The following is a 25,972-nucleotide window of genomic DNA, read 5'->3' as shown; positions in this document are numbered from 1 at the left end:
GGTGCCCCAAATTCTCTGCAGTCACTCCTTCCAATCTCATGTGCACAGGGGATCTCCTGCCTTGCTGTAGTGTGTGGAAATTCGTCATAGCAAAGAATAACTGTGTCATAGTTACTTCCGTTTATCCTGTATGTAGCTTGTTTGCATCTATTTATTTTCTTGTTGCCTCCCCCTTTAGATTGAGAGCTCCTTGAGGGTAGAGGCTCTTTAGCCTCTTTTTGCGTCCCCAGCACTTAGCACCTTGTATGGCACATAGTAGGTGCTTATTAATAAGTGCTTATTGACTGGCTGACTTCTCTGACACAGAGGGTCAGAGAACCATGACTCCAGTTGGACCCTCTCATCTATAAAATGTGGTGGGCAGACTACATGACCTTAGTACCCTTCCATCTCTGACCTTGCCTATGCTGACATTCTCTGCACTGAGGTTCCTTCCACTCCTAATGTTCTCTGCTTTAGTATTGTATGTTTTAAGGTTCCTACCAAGCCTGCCATTCTTTGTCCGTAAGGTTGTCTGTCCCTGGGCCTTATTTAATACTTGCTTCTTTCTCTGTCTCTCTAGGGCCCTCCTGGCTTGCCTGGGTTGCCTGGGATATCAGGCAGAAGAGGACCGCGGGTAAGTGGTTGTCTCTTTGAGCTGTTGCCATTGATGTTATGATGATATATCTTGGATAAATCAGGTACCCCCAGATTTCTTGATGGGTTCCCACCAGAGATTCCCCTGGAGGAGAAACCTCTGGACCAACTACTGGTCACATAAAGCAGAATGTCCATAATGCAGCTCGGCAACATTGCCCCCAAAATGTTCCTTCCTGGGCCAAGCAGCTGCCCTGGGCCATTGACCGAAGCCCTGGAAGACGGAGTGGGATGGCGCTTATTTTTAGCTCATAGCTCTCCAGTATTCCTGGTGAGACAATTACATAAACCCACAGTTCACTCCAGACCTGGCCCCCTGCTCTCTGGGAAGCTGGTCGGTGGAATCCACTCTGGCTGAAGTGATGTTTCCGTTTTCCATTTGTTCTCAGTGCGTCCAGCTCCCCAAGCTGCTGTCAGCAGAGCAGCTCTGGGCCAGGCTTGGGCTTGCAAGACAGGAAAGGTTAGGGGGCCAATGTGGGACTCTTGTGGGAGGAGGTTGGTGATTTGCCTATGGGGTGGGAGCTGTTCCCTCTTGTTCTGGAATAGGACTGAGGGTCTAAAAATGGGCATACTTGTGTCATGGAATAATAAAAAATAATAAAAAATAACATTTATATAGCTCTTTCTCATTCGATCCTCACAACAACTCTAGGAGGTAAGCCCTATTATTTTTCACATTTTACAAATGAGGAAACTGAGACCAACAGAGATTTAGTGATTTTCCCAGGGTCATATAGCTAGTACGTGTTTGAGACCAGAATTGAACTCAGATTTTTCTGCCTCCATATCCAGCCCTCTAACCATTGCTCTTGGTCAGCTCTGTGGAAAATTCATGGATTTGTAGAACCATAGAATGTTAAAACTGGCATAGAGCTTTAACTCAACGCTATATATTTTATAGGTTTAGAGAATGAAACTACAGCGAAGCTTAGTAACTTTCCTGAGATCACATAATCAGTTCATGGTAATGCTGGAGCCAGAACCCAGGTCTCTTGTCTTCCAGTCTTGTGTCCCTTGTGTCCCTCCCTCCTTTCTTCCTTCCTTCCTTCCTGCCTTCCTTCCTTCCTTCCTTCCTTCCTTCCTTCCTTCCTTCCTTCCTTCCTTCCTTCCTTCCTTCCTTCCTTCTTTCTTTCTCTTTCTTTCTCTCATCTCCTTTCTCTCTCTTCTCTCTTTACTTTTTTCCTCTCACTTTCTTCCTTCCTTCCTTCTTTTATTCCTCCCTTTCCTTCCCTTCCCTTTATCTTTTTTTTCCTCTGGTATTCATAGACCCCTATATATAGATTTCAGGGGATTTATGAACTTGAATGGGAAAAAAATCAAATTTTTATTTCAACCTAATTGGTTTCCTTTCTAATCCTATGTGTTTTATTTTGTAAATTTTAAAACATCACTCTATGAAGGGAGTACATAGGCTTCACTAAACTGCCAAAGGATGACCGATGACCCCTGCTCTAGGTCAACCTATTTTATATTCTGGGGAGTTTTTTTTTTTCTCTCTTCCCTTCTTCTTCCAGAATTCTGCCATTCTGCAGGCCAGGGTGGGCTGAGTGTGTGGATGGGGGAATCCCTTGTCCCTTCCCCCACTCTACTTCTTAGGCTGAAGCATTATGCAAACAGTTTGTTTGGCTCCTTTTCAAATATTTGGTTCATTTCTCAGTGAGGCAGAGATCAGAGAGTGGAATCAGAAGGCTAGGAGAAACAGGAAAAAGCCCCCAGCCTTAAACAGCTGTAAATGTAGAAGTCATTCATGGCAGAAAAATAGATAACCATTCCTTGGGACAGTCGCTGGTCTAGAACCAGGAAAGGGTGGCCCTGGCTGGAGTGAGGGGGCTGCTCCTACTTGACTCTGTATAGGCCTGGTGGTATTTGTGGGTGGGAGGTTTTCCTGTCAGAGTTCTCCCTTTATCATCCTCGAACACTGCCCCCACCCCTGCTCTCTTTTCCCCAGAATGCACTGGTTCTCCAGGATGAATTGGTTCTACATAGTTAGGCTTCGGTCCACTAAATTAAAGAGAGAATGGTCCTGAGGAGGAACTTGATGTAATGGAAAGAACAGGGAACCAGGAGTCAGAATCACAGAATCTCAAAAATTGGAAAGGACACTGGCAGTCAAAGCAGGAGATCTGAGTTTGAATCCTGGATGATAATAACTTTGTAAGCCTGGATAAGTCATCTTATCAAATAGGTAATAGGTAATGCAGTCAATAGCGTATTGTAGCTGAAGTCAGGGAGACCTGAGTTCAAATCATGCCTTAGACACTAACCTTCTAACCCTGGGAAAGTTACTTAAACTTTCTTAGCCTTCATTTCTTCCTCTGTAAGATGGGGATAATAAGAGCACTTATCTCTCAGGGTTATTGTGAGGCTCGAATGTGACTATATGTATAAAGTGTTTCACAAACCTTAAAGTCCTATGTAAATGTTAGCTATTATTATTATATGGAAAGTATTTTGAAAACCTTAAAATGCTACATAAATGTTAGATATTAGTATTTCTCTCTTTGGGCCTCAACTTTCCCATGTTTAAAATGAGGACCAGAGGTCGTGGACAGAAGACTGGACTTAGAGTCAGGAGGACCAGAGTTCCAATCCTGCCTCTGACATATTCTGGTTGTGTGGTCATGAGCAATTAACTTAACCCTTTCATACTCTAAGCATTTGTCAAAAGCTACAAATTACAGATGAGTTGTCAACTGTAGTGTTAGAAGGGGTATTTTATACCAAGGCCAGACAAAAGAATGGAGATGATTCTTGCATTACCTGTCTCACCGAGTTGTTGTATACAGTTTTAAAACTTTAAAGCACTACCCGAGTTATTTATGTGATACCTTCTAGGGGTTACCTCCCTAACTCACGACTAGTCACTGGTTTATAGGTTGCGACTTCTATTAGAATCACTACTACTTTCTTCAGTTTTGAAGTTATTCTGTGGGTCCAAACTCCAAAACTGTGTCTCGTGAGGCCCCACTAGTGAACTTACCTTTAAAAGTCAGCCAGTTGACACAATTGTTGACACAGTTGACACAAAGCAAAAGCATGTATAGTATAAACAGTAGCTACAAAATAGTCCCCCTCACACGTCCATGATGTGGGACACACTCTCCCACAAATATATACAGTAGCTCATACCTACATCACTATAGGGTCCCGTAATGCCTTCTCAAAGACCACCCCTTACCTCCTTGCACAGAATCTTTTCTCAGAAGGTCTTTCAACGGAGGTCCCTGGTTCTTCTCCTTTCCATATCTTAACTCTAGGGCTGTAATTATCCTTTGAATCCATAGTTAACTCTCTCTTGTTGTATGGGACAAAACTGTTCCCTGTCCCTTAATGCCCCAATGGCCTCTCTGCTTCCATGTCTGTCTGGAGAGTATGTGTCTCTGCTCCTTCTTGAATGTGGTATCTCCTACTGATTGAGTAACTCCACTGAGAAATGCAATGGCTGATAATGATGAGGAGAGATGAATCTCCTTCCCGGCTGCCTTTTGGCATAGGTCTAGGAGCCACGCTCCATATAGTTGTTCCCTGCCTCAACTAGACTTTGACTGCTTCTCAGGCTGGCAGGGCTTTGACCAATCTTCAAGCATTCAATGAAAAACTACCCTTCTAATTCCATCAGGGAAATGTCCTTCATACTTCCTAAAGGGATAATGGGGTGCAGACATTTCTTTCCACTTCGTTTATATTTTGGCAACTCGTTATTTCTGTTAGAAGTAAGTGAATGAGGGGAAAAATAGAAATCATTCCACACTCCACACCCCCATTACATCTATTGTTGTTGACGTTATTATTTTATTTTAAGGGAGACTTCTAGGGTTCCAGCATCATAGATTCAGAATTGAAAGGCACACGAATGTCACCTGGTCTAATTCCCTCATTTTACAGATGAGTCCAGTACATCCAGAGAAGTTAAATGGCTTAGCCAAAATCATAAAAGTAGTCAGAGAAGAATTGGGATTTGAACTCAGGTCTTATTCCTCCACATCCAGCAACTCTTTCCATCATGCTATCTCCCTAAGCATAGGGGAGGGAATAGATCTTCTTATAAGGTTATCTCACTTCCATGGCTGAGTGCCTTCCCAACAGAGGAGTGCCTTTTCCTAGTCAGGTATAGAAAGGGGAAAAATCAGACCATAGAATCAATTATAGGTCAGGCAGGAGCTTAGTTCAGATCAGGAGACATGGCTGAATGCAACAGACTGCAACTGGGGAGCTAACTTGAGTGGACCAAGGAGAAATCGAATTCAGATGCTGCTCAACTTGTTTAGATGTCAGCAGTCAGAGGTGAGGGCAGTCTTGCTAGAAGCAGGGGGATGGACTAAATGACCTGTTGAGGCTCCTTCCAAGATATTTTTCTGTGATGGTTCCTCAATGCTACATCTAATAGAGGACCTGGACATGGACTTTGGGCAGATGGTAGTAATTATGTAGACCATAGGGCAAGGATCCAGGTTGTTAGGGCTCTGTTTATACGACAGGCCTGGAAGCCTCGTATGCATAGGAACCTTTCTGGAGAAAGTGACCTGAAGCAAGATCTAACCATTTCAAAAGGGTGTGGAAATGCAAAGATTTAGATCCCTTTAGGCTGCAATAAACCTACAAATGCATTTCAGCCGTTCAGTCTATCCCTCTAGTTTTATGGAGCACCTCCTTCACTCATGTTTTCTGACATGGGGGATACAAAGAAATAGAAAACATTTTTTTGGCCTTGGAATAATTGCTGACATTTATATGGTGTTTTAAAGTTTGCAAAGCACATCTCGTTCATTGTTTCATTTGATCCTCAAAATCACCCTGTGAGGAAAGATATTATTATTCCCATTTTACAGATGAATAAAACTGAAGCTGAAAGAAGTTAGAGGACTTGCCCAAGGTCACAAGCAGTAAATCTCTGAAGTAGGATTTCAACCCAGGTCTTCCTGACTTCAGGTCTAGCATTTGAGTTACCACTAATCCTGTTGGAGAGACAAAGCTAAATCATCAAGGGTTAAACTATGTGGGATAGACCATGTAGTAGAAGGTCAGAAAATTAAAAAAAAAAAAAAAAGACCCAAATGTGCTTGAGCAGTCAGACATTTCAGCCTCAAGGGCCATAATATGTCTTTTGCCCTTATCCTGTATTGCAGGAGAAAATGTTACAGAAATGAGGGAAACAGGCAAACCTTAGAAGAGAAGGTTTCCCTTGTCCCTTCCCTTCATCATCTCCAAGTTTACTCCTAATTCTAACAGTCTCTGAGTCCTTGGAGCAAGAGAAACTTGAATTTCACCTTGGAGAATAAATAGATGCTGCACTGGAAGAGTTTAGTCAGGGCATTTCAAGAGAATGGGGGTGGGGTGGGGGTGCATGAGCAAAGATATACTGTGAAGGACAGATGAGAGTCAACAGTGAGAAGTCTGTCCTGGGGAGCAAAGGACAGAGTGGGCAAAGTAAGGTGAGACCAGTCTATGGAGGGCTTTGAATGTTAGACTGAGGAGTCTGGGCTTATGCTGCTCTTACATCAAGATAGGTATGAGGCTATGGGAATGTGCAAGAAGTTGGTAGTAGTGAGAACAGACAGATAGCCATCCCTTTATGCCCTTTTATGTGGCTAATCTCTTCAAGAAAGATGGGGAGGCACTTTTGATTAGGGACTTGAATTTAAGAGCCGGACCTTGTAGATTACACCTCCTGTCTTGGGCAGAGGGAAGAGTTGGACATGGGGATAGATCAAGTTGAGCCATGCCCTCTACGGGCAAGGGGCCAAAAATGAGTAATTATTGATCTTTTATAATTCTACTCCTGAGATGACAGGATTAGAGATCTAGAACTTAACGGGACCTCACAGACAAGCTAAAACAACAAGCATAAAGTATCAGCCTGGAGCCAGGCATTGTGTTAAGCACTGGGTATACAAAATAAGGCAAAAAAGAGCCCCTGCTCTCTAGTAGCTCATCCTCTGATGGGGAAGACAACATGCAAACAACTACATACACGCCAAATATATACAGGATGAACAGGGGGTAGTCTCAGAGGGAAGGCACTTAAAATTAAGGAGCTCTAGGAAAGGCTTCTTTTATAAGCTGGGCTTTTGGCTGAAGGAAGGAAAGAAGGTGGAGGTGAGGGGGGAGTTCTAGGCATGGGGGACAGCAAGGGAAAATTCCCTGAGCCAGTGATCTTTCCACTGTATCACAGATACCCTTGGCTTGGTGTTGGTGGAAGCCACTGGGTACCACTGTGTGTAGATCAGGAATGATCCACTTTCCTCTCACTTTTTCTTTTTTCTTTTTTCCTATTCAGGGTCCCCCCGGGCCTCATGGAAACCCTGGTCCTCCTGGCCCTCCTGGTGCAAAGGTAGGTATTTGTGGCCAGGTAGATTTGATTATCCCCTTCATCAAGGGGGAGAGAATGGAAAGGGTCCATCTAAGCCAGTGAATCCAAGCTTTGCCAGCAATGGACCACACAATCCAATTTATTTTGTGAAGGCTGTAGGAATTTTTTACAATTGTCTCAAATCTATCAGATGACCCCTGGTGACAGACAGATGATTTAGGTTTACTAGTTCATGTGTGTCCTATGTGCTAGCAAGGTAATTAGATGAAATTTTAATTTTTGTTAAAAGACAATCTTGGGTGGGTGGTACCACCATCTGGGTCAGGTGAACTACATTTGAGTTGCAGGATCTATACTGTATGTCCAGGGCAGAGGGTAGGAGTTCTTAACTTGAGTCTGTAAGCTTAAAATAAAAAAAAAAAAGCAATATATATGTATTGTATTTCAATATAATTGATTTTCTTTGTAATTTCAATTATATTTTATGCATTATACAACATGTATTATATTTTATGCATTTAAAAGCAGTGTCCTGAGAAGGGGTCTCCAGGTTTCATCACACTGCTAGAGGGCTTCATAACACACACTAAAAGGGTTAAGGACCCGTGGTCTAGGGTGACAGCCTGGAAGGACAGGAGCTGAGACATGGATGGGGGGTAGGTCCTGGGAAAACTGATCCTTTGGTTTGTGTGTCAGGGTCCTAGATTTAGATAGGACTTTGAAGACCATCAGGCCCTGGCTGATATAGGATTTGAATCTGAATCTTCCTCACTTCAAGTCCCATCCCTATATACTTTGTTAGGTTTGTCTTGGTTAAAATGACCTCTCTCTGGAGCAACATACTGTCCTTCATCAGTAGTGTGGTAGTCCCTGACAGGTTGGTGTGCCAATGGTAGGCTGAACTTTGGGATTAGTCAATAAACTTTATTGAACACTTATGTGCCACTTACTGTCCTGAGCATGAAATAAAAAGAAGGGCAAAAGAGATCCCAAGGAGCTCACAATCTAATGGGGGAGGGCTCAGTGACTTGAATCTGCAGTTCCCAGCGAGAAGCCTGTTGTTACCAGCAGTTTTCTTGGCTGCCTGTGGGGTAGGGGCTTCCTTCTGGACTGGGGGCCAACATTTTAGTTCATTGCATCAGCTAGAACTGATTGTCACAGATCCTGGCTAGTCCATCAACTTCTGCTCTTAGGTACTGTTGCCTTTTGAAGCAGATAGTTGATATCCTCTGTGCCATACAACATTTCTGGTAGCACCTGTTATGACTGGAGTCAGGGTGGGGATGGTAGCTAAAGTCAGCTGGGCATTTGTAGGAAGTAGAGGAGAAATAGTTTAGTTTGGGGATTGGATATGTTGCAGTATCCAGAGAGGTTCTAAGTGGTATTGCCACTTTGGGAACTGGACTGATGCCACCTCCAGCTTGAAAAGAAATCAGCTTCTCTGAGCTGGGGCATCTGTTTTGAATCGGAAATGCACAGGGAAGGTTCTCCCAGTGAATATTACAACCTGGTGTGACCCAATCTTGCCTCATCACTGCTTTCCAGATCATGTTTGGAGGGTAAACCTAGTTGTTTCTGGTCCTTTAGAATGAGACAGGTATAGGAACATGCACAGACACAGACACAGACACACAGAGTTATGAGCTGAATGTCAGAGGCCAGAGTGTGTGCATGCTCTCTCTCTCTCTCTCTCTCTCTCTCTCTCTCTCTCTCTCTCTCTCCTCCATCTCTCCATCTCTCTCTTTCTCCCCCAAACTTTCTCCCCATTTCTCTCCCCATCTTTCTCTTTCTCCCCATTTCTCTCCCCATCTTTCTCTATCTCTGTCTCTCCATATCTTTCTTTCTGTCCCCCCTCTTTCTCCCATCTCTCTTTTCCCCCCATTTCTCTCCCCCTCTATCCCCATCTTTCTCTCCCCATTTCTCTCCTCATCTCTCTCTGTCTCTATCTGTCTCTCCATCTCTCTCTCTCCCCCCCTCTCTTTCACCATCTCTCTTTCTCTCACCTTCATCCTTCCCTCCCTCCTCCCCTCGTTCTCCTTTCTCCCTTTCCCTTCTTTCCCTTCTTTCTCTCTTCCCTTTCTTTATTTTTCTTTGTCTCTCCTCTCTCCTTCCCTCCTCCCTCTCTCCCTTCTCTTTTTCTTCCATCTCTCTCCTCCCTCTCTTTCCCTCTCCCCTTTCCTCCTCCTCTCTTATCTCTCCTTCCCTCCTCCCCCTCCCCCATTCCTTTGGCTATGCAACTTCCAGATTGCTGATAGAAGGGAAAGACCAAGCTGACTCACTTGGAGATCTCTTCCTGTCTGATCTTCAGAGAGGGGCTTCAGGAATCTTTCTTCTTTGGATGGGCAGGTGACCAAGTGGAGTTTTTGCTTCAAGCTCTGCTTTTTGATTTTGTGTTTTCTTGAACCCAGATTTCCTGGCCATATTTTAGAATGAGGTAAAACTGTGCCATGCTTAAGAAGAAAAACGAATGCTTTGTCTTCAGCTCTGGTGGTATCTGAATCTGGCTTAGTGAAAGGGCACTTTTATTTGAAAGTAGAGAACTGGTTGAAATCCTGTCTAAAGTAATGACTATGGGTATATCACCCGAGATTCAGTGTAAAAAAAAAACATTGGATTTGGCATCAAAGGATCTGAGTTCAAATCAAAGACAGTTAGTCTTCCTTATTACTTAGATTACCTTGGGAAGTCCCCTCAATTTTCTCATCTGTAATATGTGGGATAGGACTGAATAGCCCCAAGGTACCTTTCACTTCTGATCTACTCTGGTCTTATCATGGTGGCCATGCCAGGGATCATGACAGGCCTTTGCTACATGCAGACTTAATGACTATTAGAGCTGCAAAGGACCTTGAGAAATCATCAAGTCTAGCAAGCCTTCTCATTTAAAGAAGAATTTGAGATCCAGCGAGGGAGTGGCTGGCACTAACTTCCAGGTGTGCTGCAGGCAACCCCCTTTGCCTTATATCACTCCTTTCTTAGCATCTACCCTCCCTACTTTTGTATCCTTCCATTCTAAAGATTGGATATTAAATTTAGGTCATTGGTGAAGGGAGGGGGAGAGTGAAAAAGTGTGTTTTATATGTATTTACAGATAAACATGTTATTTATCAAGAAGGAATGCCTACAGGCAGGAGAATGGATGATATGATATTGTCATTCCTTCTGGTGGGAGCATCACAAGATTGGGAGCTTGAAGCAACACTCATCTCAAGTTAGAAATGAGAAAAATGGAGACTTAGAAGAGGAAATTGACTTGCCTAAGGTTCTTGCAAGCAGGATTTGAACACAGGTCTCTGACTTGAGAGCCGGTGTTTTTTCTACTATACCATACTAGTAAATCTAGAGTTTTCTTCTTGAAGACTTTCCTGCAGCTATTGCTGTCCAAGGCTTGTTTCCACAGCCAAAGATTCCCCAATGGCTACACCCTCCTCCCCCGCTTCTTCCTCCCCCACCCAGCTGTGCACTTCTCATCATCAAATGATGCCACTCACTTGGGCCCCTGACCTACAACCTCACCAACACTGGCAGACTCGCTCTGCCTCACCCCACCAGCATATGTGGCTGATGGGGGAAGCCAAGGCAAGACTGGGGCTGGGCAGCCACTCAGCGATCAATTTTGGAAAGTAGCTGGCTGGAGTGGTGGGGGAGGCGGGGAAAAGGGTGGGTGGAGACCAACTGGGGAATTGCTGCTAATAGCTGAAAGTGAGTCCAAGTGGCCCAGCTTGCAGTCCTGTGCCTGTGTACTTTGGACTGCCAGGCAAGAAGACTTCAGTCCTTTATAATTTTTAATAGATAAGGGTGCGGATTCTGGGAACAAAAGCGTAGGAGGTGTTTCTCCCACTGGGGCCGTGTCTCAAGCCAAAAGGAGCTGTGTTGTTCTCCTGCTGGGGTCAGCCCGTTACGGATGAACTTAGCCTCAATAATCAGAGCTTACATGGATGTGTCACTTCACGGTTTACAAAGCACTAGACAGGCATTATTTCATGTATTCTTCATGATGGCGCTGTCTGAGAGGCGGAGAGATGTCATTCTTTCCTTTTTACAGACAAGAAAGTTCAGAAGGGTTAAATATGCCTCAAGGTCCCACTCAGTCTATATTCACCCCAGCAGGGTCATAATTTGAGTTTAGCTAGTGGTATAATGAGGATTTAAATCCAAGTCTTTTGTCTCCAAATGCAATGCTTTGTTTTGTTTTGTTTTTTTCTTTTAAATCCTGACTCCAGATTAAGGGGTTTAGATTCTGACTTAAAGGCTAACATGTCATGACAGTTTGCCCTTTGCACCTCTGCTACTACTGGCCTATAGCTTAGGGAAGGGGGGTTAAAACTACCTTGGATCAGGAGGAAAAGCTCAGCAGATGGACTGACGGGCATAACCAAATCTGCATGACTGAATGCTAGTACTTCCAGGGCACAATCTGTAGTCCCAAACCTCCTGCAGAATTTAGCTGCAGCACCATATCTAACCCCGGGAAAGTTACCTGGGGTGAGCATCAGTACTGATGGCACCTGGCAGATGTTAATCATCCGTCACTCTGGAGTGATGAATGGGAACCTTCCAGAGCAGGGGGCTAGGGCTTGGGGTGAAGGATTTGAGGACTTGTTGAGGAAGGAGAGTCCCAGTCAACCATGCATACACCAGGAGGAGCCATGGCCACATCCTTGGGGAGCCACAGTTTTGATGGAAGAGGCATGATTCCTCCTCTTGATTGGCTGAGTATCAGCTCTATGGCAAAGACATAGCCCCCTTTTTCAGGAAGCGCCCACTCTAATGACGGAAGCATGATGAGGGAGGCAGCAGTGGAAAGAACTCTAGTTTTAGATTTAGAGCACAAACATTTCAAACCTGGTATGATCAAGGGCAAGCAAGCTAACTTCACCACCCAAGGCCTTGGTTTTTTTTTCTGTAAAATAGATGTGTATATTGGAGATAGAGTTGGACTAGACTCTGGGGTTATTGTTAAGGTTTCTTCCAATTTTAAATAGATCGTGTAATAGGGATTGAATTCCCTTCAAGCCCATCCTCATGAATGCTCCCCTTGGGTATACTCCAGTCCAACCCTCACTCCAATTGCATGCAATCATTCAACCTTTCTGAGCCTCAGTTTACTCATCTGTAAAAGGAAGATGATAATGTTTCCAATATCATCTTCACAGGGCTGTTGCAGGGATGGCGCTTTGTAATTCCTAAGATACTATGTAAATGTGAATTGTTTCTAGGGTCACTTCTCTACTTAGCTCAGATGGTTTAGTCTAGATTCGATAGATGCTCTCTAGGCCTTGGCTGAACTGCAGAAATAGGCTTGATTGTTCTGGAAAGCTGTGAGAAGAGGAAGGACGTTGACATTGCCCTCAGTTCTTTACTCTTTTGGTGGAGAGGAAGCCGTGAGCTTTTGGCAACCCCTCAGGTATTTGCAGAGATGGACAATTTTAAACCCAGGTTCCTGGGGGGTCAGCTGTCTAATGTGGATTTACTTAGAGAATTTTGTAACCTAGTTCTATTCTGATCTTCTATGGTCATTACATGTTAGTGCTGCCATTTTAGTGTGGATGTTATGCTGTCTTCTTTTGTATAAATGATTGCATCTATACCCATTTGAAGCGATAGTTGTACCATCCAAATGGATTTGGATCCATGTTATTTGACCTGGATGGGAGAAAGAGAGCAGGGCTTTTGCTAAAGCACAAAGGGTGGAATACAATAGAACAGATATTCATAAAGCACCTCCAATGGACATAATGTTGTCTTTGATGATATGACAGATATTGAGTTAAATAAAACAAAGTCTCTGCGGTCAAGGATCTTATGGAAAAATGAAATTACTTGACCTCTCTAAGGCTCAGTTTCCCCTTTTGAAAAATAAAAAAGAGGTTGAACTGATTGATGCCTAAGATCCCTTCTTTAGTTCTAACCCTTTCCATTCAGAGGTTCCTCCTGGCTCTGATATTCTGTAACTTGATATCTCCCTTGCTTTTCTAGAGTTTATAGAAATCTATTTAGTGTCATTGTGTTTGATTTCTTACCTCAAAATTGTGATCCATAGTTCTTTTCTTCCAAGGGCTGTATTCAAACATCGTATTCCTTTCCCGTTCATCCCCTTTTTGAGGTACCAAAGAACGGTACAACCCATATTTCTACTTTGTATGATTGTCATATTGGGTGGCTGACTCTCAGGCTGAATTTAGCAGTTTGGCATGAGATGTTCCTCAGGCAGTTTGACAGCTCCACAGAAAGAACCCCTTCATCTTCAACTGAGGATGGGTTGACCCAGGCCCAATTTTCTGATCATGGAAAGTACTACCTGGCATTGCTACTACTTTTCCGATCTCCTAGCAAACAAAATGATTTCAGACCTGGAGAGTTTTCTTGCTGCATCCCAATATAGGGTCCTGGAAGAACTGTCTTTCTCCATGGCTGGCTCCCAGGGCCAAACTATTAGCTAAAACATTAGACTGTTTCCCAAAGTGCAACCCAGTTTCCTGGTCCGTCCTAGGCTAGAGGAGGGTCATTTTCCATGTTTCATGGGGAATTGTGGTTTGGCACCGTTAGTAGTGGAGATGGAAAACTTCTTCTCACTAGGCAATGGACTAGGTGATAAAGGCTTAGAATAAACGGGTCTCTGGTATTGCCTTTGGCTAGATTAGGATGTTATGCCCAGTACTGGTGGAGAGAGAGTTGCAGTCAGGGGTGAGTAGGTATGCGACCCTTTGGTTACCTGGACAGACCCTCTAGAGGATTCAGAAAGAAGATACCCTCAGAGCAGAGCCTCAACTCCGATAAGGGCTATGTGCATGGGGAGATTAGTTGCATGACTTCACTTACTATTTGGCAGTCTTTGCCGGCCTTCATTCACAATTTGCCCTGATACATCTGTAATGAATCAGCGGTGTTCCATGCTGCCAGCCGCCAAGAACACGTTCCCCTGCTGGAGAAAGCTGGAAGGAATGGGGAAAATAGGCTGGAGGGCTGGGTTAGAGAAAACGATGAGGGAGGAGGGAGGATTGGCTAAGTTTGGGGAGGAGGGGGATGGTATAGGAACAAATATGACTCAAGAAGGCTCTACTGCTTGACTCAGGAAGTGGCATTCCCTCTGAGATCTGTCCCATTACCTCAGAGCTGGAAGAGCCTTTTAACCAAATGGCCCTTTGGCTGAGTGTGGCTGAGCACTTTTTGATGATGCTGAGGCTGCACAGAGTTCATTAGTGGTGGCCACATACCCTGAGAGATCTTGGTAATACCAGACCTTAGGGGATTCTGGACTCAGAGTCCCTCTAAAGAAGGTTCTAAGGAAAGGACCTGGTTCAAGTCTGGGCACAGTAGTTGCTCAGCAGTTCCTGAGGCCAGGATCCCTCTCAGCAAAACAGTTATTTCTGCTACCTCCAACCTCCCCTTCCTGCAGCCTTTCTCTCTCCTGTGGTGCCCTTTTCTCCACTCCTTGGGACCTTTTGCCTCTTGTCCTATCTCACGAAAATCTTTGGCCTATGCTCCTACTGAGTTGCACCTGACAGGTAGGACAATGTAGTATGTTTCTTCCCCTAGGTGCATTCACATGAGAGGATGAAATGAAAATTTCAGGAGACACCTGGGGGAGGTATCCTGGAGGAACAGAACGAATGTACATGTTCTTAAAATGCTACATGATTACTCTTTAGTAATAGTAATCACAGGTTTTGGATCTGAAAGGTCTAGCTCATATACGCCAACCCTCTCATTTTCCCATAAAAATGAAGTCATCTACCTTAGGTCATCTAGGTAGTAAATAACAGAGCTAAGATTTGTCTTATTCTTATTCTTAGACATGGAGAGTCTACATGACTTGTCCAAATTCACTTGGCTATTAAGTGGTGAAAAGGGACCACCTCAAACTTGGCTTTTCTGGTGTTAAGCCTAGTACTTTTCCTACTGTACTGTGCCTATCACAAGACTGCTGGGGGTCTTTTATCCCATGTTCCCCACTATTTGAAGTGCTTTCTTTTTGCTTATTTCTCTTCCCTTCCCCATGTCCTAGTCTTTTTCCTTCCTTGCCTATGTCTTTGGAATACTCGTTGGCATGCCCTCTTGGGACTAAGGTGTCCTAGTGGCCTAGATATTCCTTAGCTGGCAAGGAGAGGATGTATATGTGGGGAGAATCTGGCATCCTTTTTTGGCCATTAATAAATCTTCAGTAGCACAGGGGCAAGCTCAGAGATGTGGACATAAAAGGTGTTGTAACTGTGGGTGGAAACAGCCAACAAGAGCAGAGTTTGGGGGGTGAGGGGTATGGAATGCAGCTTAAGGATGCAGAGCAGAAGGATCCAAAATGCCAAGGTTCAGCAGAAACGAGTAACCTGGAATGAATCAGTGTCAAAGGCCTGGGAGTTAAAAGGAACTGGGAAATGAGGTTTGAGCCCATAACCTGATCCAGTTATATCCAAAGGAAGGTGCAGCTCTAGGGGATGGAGAGAGGGGATTGATGGGGAGTCAGGTTGGAGAGTGTGGGAGAGAAGGGGTGGTAGGTTTAGAGAATTTGTGTCAGGGGAGGATGGAGAGATACTTTTTCTTCCCTTAGGGTATTATGGGAAGAACATCTGGTGTTCTGTGTTCGTTTCTGGGCATCTCATTACTAAAAACACAAAGGCCATCTGGAAGGAGAACCAAGGGGAGGGAACTGTCAGGACACCTGGGTTCTATTCCTGGCTCTGCCATTAACCAGTTGTGTGGCCTTGGACAAGTCCCTTCTGATCTCTGGACCTCAGTTTCTTTATCTGTAACATGAAGAGATTGGACTACATAGTCCTTCAAGCTCTGGCATTCTCTAATTTTCTAAGAATAAGTGATAGCTAACATTTATAGAGCATTTTAACCTTCATAAAGCACTTTACAGATAACAACTCTGTGAGTCTGGCACTATTATTATCTCCATTTTATAGGTAAGAAAAATGAAGCTAACAAAGATTATATGACACAGCTAAATAAATATCTGAGATAGGATTTGAACTTAGATCTGAATGAGTCTAGCATTCTATCCACTGAGCTGTCGAGACGAGAAGTTAGAATGTCTGAACTTAGAAGGAGAAGAAACTAATGTGATATTCTTGGCTTGAGATGAAGTAGAGAAGGCTGGACATGACTTTTTTAAAAATAATTTTATTGACATCTTTTGTTTTTACATCATCCGAGTTTCTCATTGTATCTCTCCTCCCTCCCCAGAGAGCCATCCCTTATGATAAAGAATATAAGGTGGGGGAGGGGGGGCAGAGGAAGCATTTCATCAATCTGTCAATCAACAAGTATTTATTAAGCAGTTACTATGTACCAGGCATCTCTTCCCTCAAGTAACTTGTATCAAAGGAGTCTCACATTCCATGCATGATTTCACATCCCTTATCTCCACCTCTGCAGTGAAGGGTAGAATTGTACTTTCTTGTGTATCTTCTTTGGGGATTGTCTATTACGATCGCACAGCATTCCTTTTTCTTTCTTTTTTTGAGGGGAGACAGTCAGGGTTAAGTGACTTGCTCAAGGTCACACAGCTAGCAAGTGTCAGAGGCCAGAATTTAAACTCAGGTCTTCCTGACTCCAGGGCCAGCACTCACAACATTCCTTTTCAGTTGTTTCATTGTTCTTTCCATTTCTATTGTGGTCATTGTGTATATTACTTCTTCTGGATCTGCTTACTTCACTTTGCATCATTTCTTTGGTACTACAGTAAGAGTTGCTATAAATATTTTTGTGTATATGGGACCTTCCTCTTTTTCTCCCTAGTTCTGCTTATTCCTTTTGCATCAGTTTATTTAAATCTTTCCATGCTTTTCGGGATTCATCATATTCATTATTTCTTAGAGGATAGTAATGTTCCATGAGATTCCTATACCAGTTTGTTTGTTGCTCCCCAAGTGATGGGCATCCACTTTGTTTCTAATTCTTTGCCACTTCAAAAGTGCTATTACAATTTTGGTGGATAAGAAGGCTTTCTTTTTATTAGTGACCTACCTTTGGGGGATGGGCCTAGGATATAAGCATCTTTGGGTCAAAGGATGTAGTCACTTTGAAAAGGTTTCATTGCTGTCTTTTTGTTTTACATCACCATAGTTCTCCCTATCATCCTTCTCCTTTCCCCTCCCAGAGAGGTATCCCATATAATGAATAGTATTTTAAAAAATCCAAACAATAAGGAAAAGGAAAAATTGATGTGACTTATCAATACATAGAAAAAGACTGAAACTATATGTAATGTACAACCTTACAAACCTCCAAACCTTTCCAAAGGGGAGGGGTGGGAGTGTCTTCTCATATGACTTCTTTCAAATCATGTTTGATCTTTATAATTTTGTTACATTCACTTCTAACTGATTAAATGTGGCTATTCTTTCTATTTGCTTTGTTGTAGTCACTGTGTGGGACGGCTAGCTAGTGCAGTGCATGGAGTGCTGGGCTTAGAGTTAGGAAGACCTGATTTCCTAATCCAGCCTTAGGCATTTACTAGCTGTGTGATCCTGGGCAAGTCACTTAACTCCTATTTGCCTTGGTTTCTCATCTGTAAAATGCAGACACACTAGAGAAGGAAATAGAAAACTACCCCGGTATCTTTGCCAAGAAAACTCAGTGGACAAGTCCGTTGGACATGACTAAACAACAACCAAGTCACTGTGTATGTTATTTTTCTGTCTGCTTACTTCATTCTGCATCAATTCATGTAGGTCTTTAAATGTTTTTCTATATTCGTCACATTCATCATTTCTTAGAATAATACTTCATTGTATTCATGTACCATGGTAGGTTTAGTCATCCTCCGGTTAATGAGCATCTTACTTGTTTCCAGTTCTTTGTTATCACAAAAATGCAACTGCAATTATTTTGTTGTGTGTGTGTGTGTGTGTGTGTGTGTGTGTGTCTTTCTTCATCTCAATGACCTCCTTGAGGTATAAACCCTGGGAGCATAAATGAAATCTCTGAGGCAAAAAGTATAGACATTTTAGTCACTTTCTTTACATAGTTCCAAATTGCTTTCCAGAATGGTCATATTGGTTCACAGTTCCACCACAAATGCACAAGGATGCTTATCTTCTTGCAATTCCTCCAACATCAACTATTTTCATCTTATCATCTTTGCCAATTTGCAGGATGTGAGTTGTAACCCCAGGGTTGTTTTGATCAGCATTTCTCTTATTTAGTGATTTGGAGCATACTTTCAGGAGATTGTTAATAATTTGCGGTTTTTCTTTTGAGAACTATTCACATCTTTTGATGACATATCTATTGAGTAATGGCTTTTGGTTGTGTGTGTGTGTAAAATATACACATATACATATAAACATACACATATATGTGCATATAATATGTATATATTATATGTATATTATATGCATTAATTGTTTATATATCTTAGATACCAAACTCTTATCAGAAATTTGATTTTTCCCATTCAACTACATCCCTTTTTATCCTAGGCAATTTTTTGTGTGTAGAAGCTTTTCAGTTTCATGTAATAAAAGTTACCTATTTTATTGTTTGTAATTACTTTTATCTCTTCATTTGTTAAGAATATATCTCCCACCCTTGACCTCTCAATTCTTTCCCAGGATACCTCCCCTGCATTAGTTGCTCTCTCCTCTTTTCTACAACTTTGACCCCTTAGTGAACTAATTTAACCCTGCATTGTCCTTTTTTGAATCCTAGCTCCCTTACAATATCACTGATTATGCCCTGCCAAGCCTCAGCCTTGGATCACTCACTATTCGCTACCTTTGTTCCTCTATGCCATGCTGATGAACAAAGGTGGAGAAAATTGCACAACTGTTCTGCCTGAGTCCATTATAGATTTGTTACACAAACTCAACTGGGTCCTCACTGCTGCTAGGCAATCCTTTTATAACTCCCTTATCATTATCCCACTTTCCACAGCGACTCATGCAGAACTTTTCATCTTCAGATCTCCCATGACTTCTCCTCTTCTCCACCCTGAGGAAAGAACCTGCCTCATATTTTACAAAAATAAAATTTTGAAGCCATTTTCTGTGACCTCTTTTTTCCTCACATCTTCCCTATCTAATGTTACTGTTATTACTCAGATGCCTTTTGGCACTATCTCCTGCTTTACCCCTGGCTCATAGGATGAAGTGGACTTATTTCTTAGCAAGGCTAACTGTTGTACTTGTTCAAGTAATTCCATTCCATCTCCATCTCCTCCAAAAGATTGCCCCCTCTGTCATCCCCACTTTTTCACTTATTTTCAATCTTTTCCTTTCTACTGATTCATTCCCTACTGCCTACCAGCATGCCCATGTCTCCCCCATCCTCCAAAAACCCTCATTTGATCCTTCTATCCCCACTAACTTTTGTCCTGTTTCTCTTCTCCTTTTTTGGCTAAACTCCTTGAAAAACCATCTACAATAGGTATCTCCACTTTTTCTCTTCTCATTTTCTTCTTTACCCCTTACAATCTAGCATCTGACCCTATAATTCTACTGAAACTGCTCCTTCTCTCTTCAAAGATACCATTGATCTTTTAGTTGCCAAATCCAACGGCCTTTTCTCAATCCCCATTCTCCTTGACCTCTCTACAGGCTTTGATACTGTGGGTCACACTCTCCTAAGTGATACTCTCTCCTCTCTGTGTTTCTAGGACACCACTTTCCTGGTTCTCCTCCTACCTGTCTGACTACTCCTTAGTCACCTTTACTGGATCCTTATCCAGATAATGCCCCCCTTACCCTACATTACTGTTCCATAGGGTTCTGTCCTGAGCCCTCTTCTCTCTTCCTTTATTCTACTTCAGTTGATGATATCATCCACTCCTGTGGATTTAATTAGCATCTCTATGCTGATGACTTTCAAATCTACCTTTGCTCCTTCAGTCTCTGATGACCTACAATCTCACATCTGCAACTGCCTTTCAGACATTTTGAACTGGATGTCCAACAGACATCTCAAGTTCAACATGTCCAAAACAGAACTCATTTCTACTCTAAATCCTTCCTGCCTTTTACCTTCTTTGTTACTATAAAGGGCAACGTCATCCTCCCAGTCCCTCAGGTGCCCAATATAGAAGTCATCCTGGACTCTTCACTGTCTTTCACCATGACCACCCCCCCCCCCCCATATCCAAGCTCTTGCCAAGGCCTGTTGATTTCACCTTTGCTACTTCTCTGCACTATGCCTCCTTCTGTCCTCTGATGCTTCCACTACTCTGGTATAGTCCCTTATTGGCAACTAGGTGGTGCAGTGGATAGAGCACCAGTGCAGGGGTCAGGTCTCAAATCTCACCTCAGACGCTTGACACTCATTAGCTGTGTGACCTTGGGCAAGTAACTTAACCCCAATTGCCTCACCCTGGATCATCTCTAGTCATCCTGATGAATATCTGCTCACTGGATTCAGATGGCTCAGGAGGAGAAGTGAGGCTGGTGACCTGCACAGCCCTCCCTCACTCAAAACAAAGTCAAGTGCAAGTCATGTCATTATTTCTCTGATGGCATGGTCTTCTTTGTCAATGAAGGACGAACACACACATAGTCCCTTATTACCTCATACCTTGATTACTGCAGTAACCTGCTGGTGAGTCTACCTGCTTCAAGTCTCTCCCCACTTCAGTCCATCCTCTGTTCATCCACTAAAATGATTTTCCTGGGGTATATGACGTGTTCAAGGAGAACTGACACCTCTGATGTGAGGGCTTGCTGAGATCTTTTCAGGTCTGCTCACCTACCTTTGGTGTCCACCTTCATCCAACTCTCACCTGTGGCTCTAGGAATCTATAGCATGCACAATGGCCACATACTGGTAAAACAGTCCTGGTAGACAGGCTAAACCAGGTTGAGGATAACCATTAGGCTTCAAACATGTCAGTGAGTTATAGAGATGTCTACCCCAAGCATCTGAAGACTTCCTCCAGTAGAATGGGTGGATGAGAACAATTTGTTCCAATCGTCATAAAGGTGGCTGAAGCAGATGTATGGAGAGATTAGACCTTGGTCAAGCATTGAAGACACCAAGGTCACCCACTGCATCCTGGGCCATTGCTAGTTGTCTTGACATGTGTCCTGCCACTGGACTTTGATGACTCAGGAAGAGAGAGTGATGCTCAAGTCAAGCCATCACCCATGATGTCATTGGGTTTCTTCGAAAATGAAGGGTGAACAAAAAAAAAGTGATTTTCCTAAAGCACAGATCTGATCTTGTCACACACACCCCAAACACCCAACCTCCACTCAAAATGAACTCCAGTGGCTTCCTTTTGCCTCTAGGATCAATTGCAAAATGCTCTGTTTGTCATTCAAAGCCCTCTATAATCTAGTCCCTTCCTACCATTCTGATCTCCTTACACCTTACTCCGCAACATATATACTTCATTACAGTGATACTGGCCTCCTGGGTGTTCCACAAATAAGACACTCCATCTCTCAGCTCCAGGCATTCTCTCTGTCTCCCATGCCTGCAATGTCTTCCCTCCTCACCTCTGCCTCCTGTCTTCCCTGGCTTGCTTTAAGTACCAGCTAAAATCCCACCTTCTGCAGGAAATCTTTACCAACTCCTCCTAATTACAGTGTCTTCCCCTTGTTAATTATTTCCTATTTATTCTGTATATAGTTTGCTTTTGCACATATTTATTTGCATGTTGTCTCCCCTGTTAGATGGTAAATTTCTTGAGGCCAGGGAAAGTCTTTTGCCTCTTTTTGTATCCCCACAGTAAACATAATAAATGTTTGATTGACTAATTGATCCTGCCCATACAAAGGGATATCATCTGTTTCTCTGCTAATTTATAATGTTATGATCTTTAATATTTAGGTCACGTATCCATTGAGACTATATTATATAATATGGGGTAAGTTGATGGTCTAAGCCTAATTTCTGCCAGAATGCCTTCCAGTTTTACTAGCAATTTTCATCAAATAGGGAGTTCTTTCCTAGGTAAGGTATGACTTTTGTGCTATTAGACACTGGGTTATTGAGTTCTATTATTTCTTACTCTCCCCTCTCTAGTCTGTTCCATTGATATTTGTATTTTTAAACCAGTATTAAATGATTTTTATGACTACTGGTCTATAGTCTAGTTTGAAGTCTGGGGGTGCTATTCCCACTTTGTCCTACTTTTTCCCCATAATTTCCCTTGATTTTCTAGATCTTTCAGTTTTCCAAATGAATTTTATTATTTTTGTAAAGTGCTGTAATAGCTCCTTTTAATGTTAGTCATGATATTAAAAGTATAAGTTAACTTTGGTAGTATTGTCATTTTTATTATATTGGCGTGACCACTTGCACTAATATTTCTCCAGGAATAGGAATAGGCATATTCTATCCTAAATTTGTTTTTTTGTTTCTTTAAGAAGTTCTTGGATCTTTACAAGTCCTCTGTGTGCTTTGGTAGATTGATCCCCAAATACTTTGTGCATTTGGTAGCTATTTGTAATGGGATTTCCCTTTTTATAATTGCCTCTTGGATTTTGTTATTATATAGAAATGCAGCTGATTTTTTGAGAGTTTATTTTGTAACCTGAAACTTTGCTAAAATCGTTGTCTCAATTAGTACTTTTGCTGATTCACTAGGATTTTCCAAGTATAACATCATATCACCAGCAAAGAGGGATAACTTTATCTTCTCTTTACCTCTTTTATGCCTTTAATTTTTTTTCTTGTCTTAGTGTCACTGCTAGAATTTCTAGTACTATACAAGAAATAGTAAGGAGAATGGGCATCTTTATGTGATGCCTGTATTTATTGGAAAAGGTCCTAGGATATCCTAATTGCATATGGTGCTTGTTTTAATATAGTCACTTTCTTTGTATAATTCTAAATTATTTGAATGTAAATTTTCATTCGGGGGGGTAAAGAATTCTTAAAATCAAAGTGGCTGTAGCTAAGACCCAGTGGATAATGCCAGAGGAATAGGGATGGGGGTTATTTCAGGGTTGTTATCAGAAAAAAAATCTTTATAATAAGGAAATCGTGGCACAGGTGAGTTTTCAAAGAGGCTGTGGATGCTGTGTCACTAGGATCACTTCAGATGAGCTGGACACAACCAAAAGTGATGACATTAGGGAATGACCCTTACCTGATCCCTCTAAGGAGGTATCGATTTCTGCCTTTCCATGCTCTCTGCTGTGGAGTGTATGTTTAATGTATCGTTGGAACATCCACCTGATTTTGGACACTTGGTCAAACAATGAGGCTGTTTGATCTTACATTTGTGCTTATCATTCACAGAGGATGTTGGGCCAGTCTGTGGAAAGGTACAGGTCTTCCCTTCCAACTCAGAGATGACTCTGAGACACTGTGCAATTATCAGCAGTGTAATACCTGGATTCTTAGAATCTAAACCCTGTTAATGGACGAATTATTTCAAGACAATAATAGATCAATAAACATTAGGTGCTAGGCACCAAGCTAAGCACTGGTGATGCAAAGACAAAAACAGACCTTACATTATATAGGGAGAGTATACACATAGGTATATACATACAGGTACATTCACATGATATCTACATAGATATCTATCTACATATATATGAACATATATGTTATATGTATATATTCACAAGTATATGCATATGTTTATATATAAGGGGCCGTTAGGTAGCACAGTGGATAGAGTGCCAGGCTTGGATTTAGGAAGACTCATCTTCCTGAGTTCAAATCCAGCTTCAGACACTTGCTAGCTATATGACCCTGGGCAAGTCACTTAATCCTGTTTGCCTCATTTTCCTCATCTATAAAATGAGCTGGAGAAGGAAATGGTAAACTACTGCAGTATCTTTGCCAAGAAAATCCCAAGAGGGGTCGTAAGGAGTCAGCCATGACTGAAAAACGATTGAACACCACCACCACCACACATGTATGTATATATCCACATAAATATATCCATGTATATGGATATACACATACATGTATACACACAAAAAATAAATTCAGGACATTTTGGGGGAACAAAAAATATTGAGAGAAGAAAGGGTGCTGGATTTGGAGCCAGGATACTTGGGTTTGTATCCCGCCTCTGAAACATACTGTGTAATTTTGGGATAGTCGTGTAAACTCTCTTGACCCTTAGTATCCTTATCCATAAAATGAGTATAATGTAATTATATTATCTCATGAATTATTATGAGGAAAGTAAAGTATATAATTGAAATGCTGTAAAAGTGTCAGATATTATTATGACTGTGCTAGCGTTTACTCTGTATAACGTATACTTGAAGGAGTATTCACTTTCTGGGTACCAACAGATTGAAGGATAATCATGTCAAATAGACTGGGGACAATGTCTGTCTGAGATGCATTCAGGAGGAGGGCTAGAAGATGTTTCTTAACTCCCACAAGGTGACCAACTGAGAACTAACAAGGAAGATGGAGCTAGTGAAAGGTCCTAGGAATGACTAGCTATCCGTGCACTGAGGTGAGGGCCAGTGGGTTGAAGGCAAGTGATGGGTCAGGTTGGTAGACTGACAACAGAGATGAAGCTGGTGAGAAGTCAGGCGGAGCTTGAGGTCCCCTTTTCAAAGGGGGGAGGGATGTGTAGGAAGGCAGGCATTTGAAGGATGTCTCCACCTTCTAAGACTAAGGGACACCTTAGGGCAAAGCTTTCAGGAAGAGTGTCTTTTCTAACATGGTCACAAATTGGACTTTTTTTTCTGTTGTTGTAGGGACAAAAAGGAGATCCTGGGCTATCCCCTGGAAAGGCCTATGATGGTGAAAAGGTAGGTTTCTCAGGAACTCCAAACTCAGGGGTGGAATAGTGGCATGAGCTGATGTCAACAGGACTTTAGGTTTTTGACCAGCTTACTCAGCAGATACAAATCCCATAATCCTCAGGAGTTAGGAGGAGCCTCAGCACTCCAGGGGTAGCAACAAAGGCACTTCCAAGCATTCAAAGACTAGGAAATGCTGAATTGGTCTTCAGCTTTATGAGATGTTGAAATTAGCTAAGGAAATCCTTGGTAAGATGTATTCACCTTCTTCAATTCAGGGAAGTGATGATTTATGTTAAGGGAAAATATTGATTATGTAGACTTTCTATGTACATTCTTCCTAGGGCAGGCTGTTAGAGAAAAGCAAAAACACATGCAGGTGGTTGGGTTGCCTACTCATTTGGAAAGCCGTCAGAGACCATAGTTATGCAACGGAAAAACTTTCTTAAGCCATTATTTAAGCAGCAGGCCTGCATCTTTGTTAAATACCCAGCACTTTGCCAGCTATCCTCTTTCCAGGAGACCTCCTGGAATCCTGGGTCATGTAATATAATAGAAAGAGCAATGAATTTGATGTTAGAAGACCTGGGTTCGAATCTTTGTTTCATCACTTATTCATAAGCTGTGTGTTTTGTGAGCATGATGCCTCTTCACCTTTTCACCTTGGATTTTTACATCTTTAAAATCAAAGAGTTGGACTAGATGATGAGATCTAATTGCTAAGGTCCCTTCCAGTGTCATGGAAGTCCTATGATCTTTGTGATAAGTATTATGGACATGGCCCCCAGTTCCCCTCTCACTCCTGTGATACCTTTTTTGTGGGACTTCCTTTCTCCTTTGCACTCTGCTTCCCAAACACCTAAGTCAGGGAAGCTGAAGGGTCCCTCATCCCCTTTTCTGAATATGTCTTTCCTCCAGGTGCCCCTGGGAATGCTATACTCCCAGCTGTAGTGGGAAGCCCTGCCCGGGGCTCTGGCTCTCCACTCTCATCAGTTATTAGAGATGTGTTAGTTTGCCTTTATGTAGGAAAAGGCAGCCCTGAGTCCAATTGCTTAAATCACATAATAAAGGGCTCTGTGATGCTGGAAAGCCAGGAGGACTGGGATTCTGTACATTGAAGTCATAAAATAGAAACAACTTGGCCAGAGGATTTAATCCATTCCTACAGTGTCCCCAATAAACCAAGGGAGTTGGAGGGTGGTAATCACCCAGAAGCACCGGAAACCTGTAAATCCCCTCTCCTCCCCTCCCCCCATCCAACCCTCCTAAATAGCCAGGAACAAGATCACTCAGCATCTCATATACCAGGGAAAGAACTTTATAGCTGGTTAGTCTGGCTTTCCTCTGGTTGCTATCCAGAAAC

At 42.5% G+C, this 25,972-nt stretch overlaps 1 protein-coding gene across 3 annotated transcripts in view; it reads left to right on the top strand.

The window, feature by feature from the left end:
* COL27A1 (collagen type XXVII alpha 1 chain) overlaps positions 1 to 25,972 on the top strand; it is a 242,942-nt gene that overhangs the window by 27,313 nt on the left and 189,657 nt on the right. For all 3 annotated transcript variants that reach the window (XM_072632427.1, XM_072632426.1, XM_072632425.1), the window contains exons 4-6: positions 563 to 616; positions 6,914 to 6,967; positions 24,565 to 24,618. In XM_072632427.1, coding sequence (XP_072488528.1) covers positions 563 to 616; positions 6,914 to 6,967; positions 24,565 to 24,618 — 162 coding nt within the window. The remainder of the gene's footprint in view (positions 1 to 562; positions 617 to 6,913; positions 6,968 to 24,564; positions 24,619 to 25,972) is intronic.

The sequence above is a fragment of the Notamacropus eugenii genome, chromosome 1, assembly GCF_028372415.1.
Source record: "Notamacropus eugenii isolate mMacEug1 chromosome 1, mMacEug1.pri_v2, whole genome shotgun sequence".
Classification (NCBI taxonomy): Eukaryota; Metazoa; Chordata; class Mammalia; order Diprotodontia; family Macropodidae; genus Notamacropus; species Notamacropus eugenii.
This window is presented reverse-complemented; position numbering and strand designations above follow the sequence as displayed.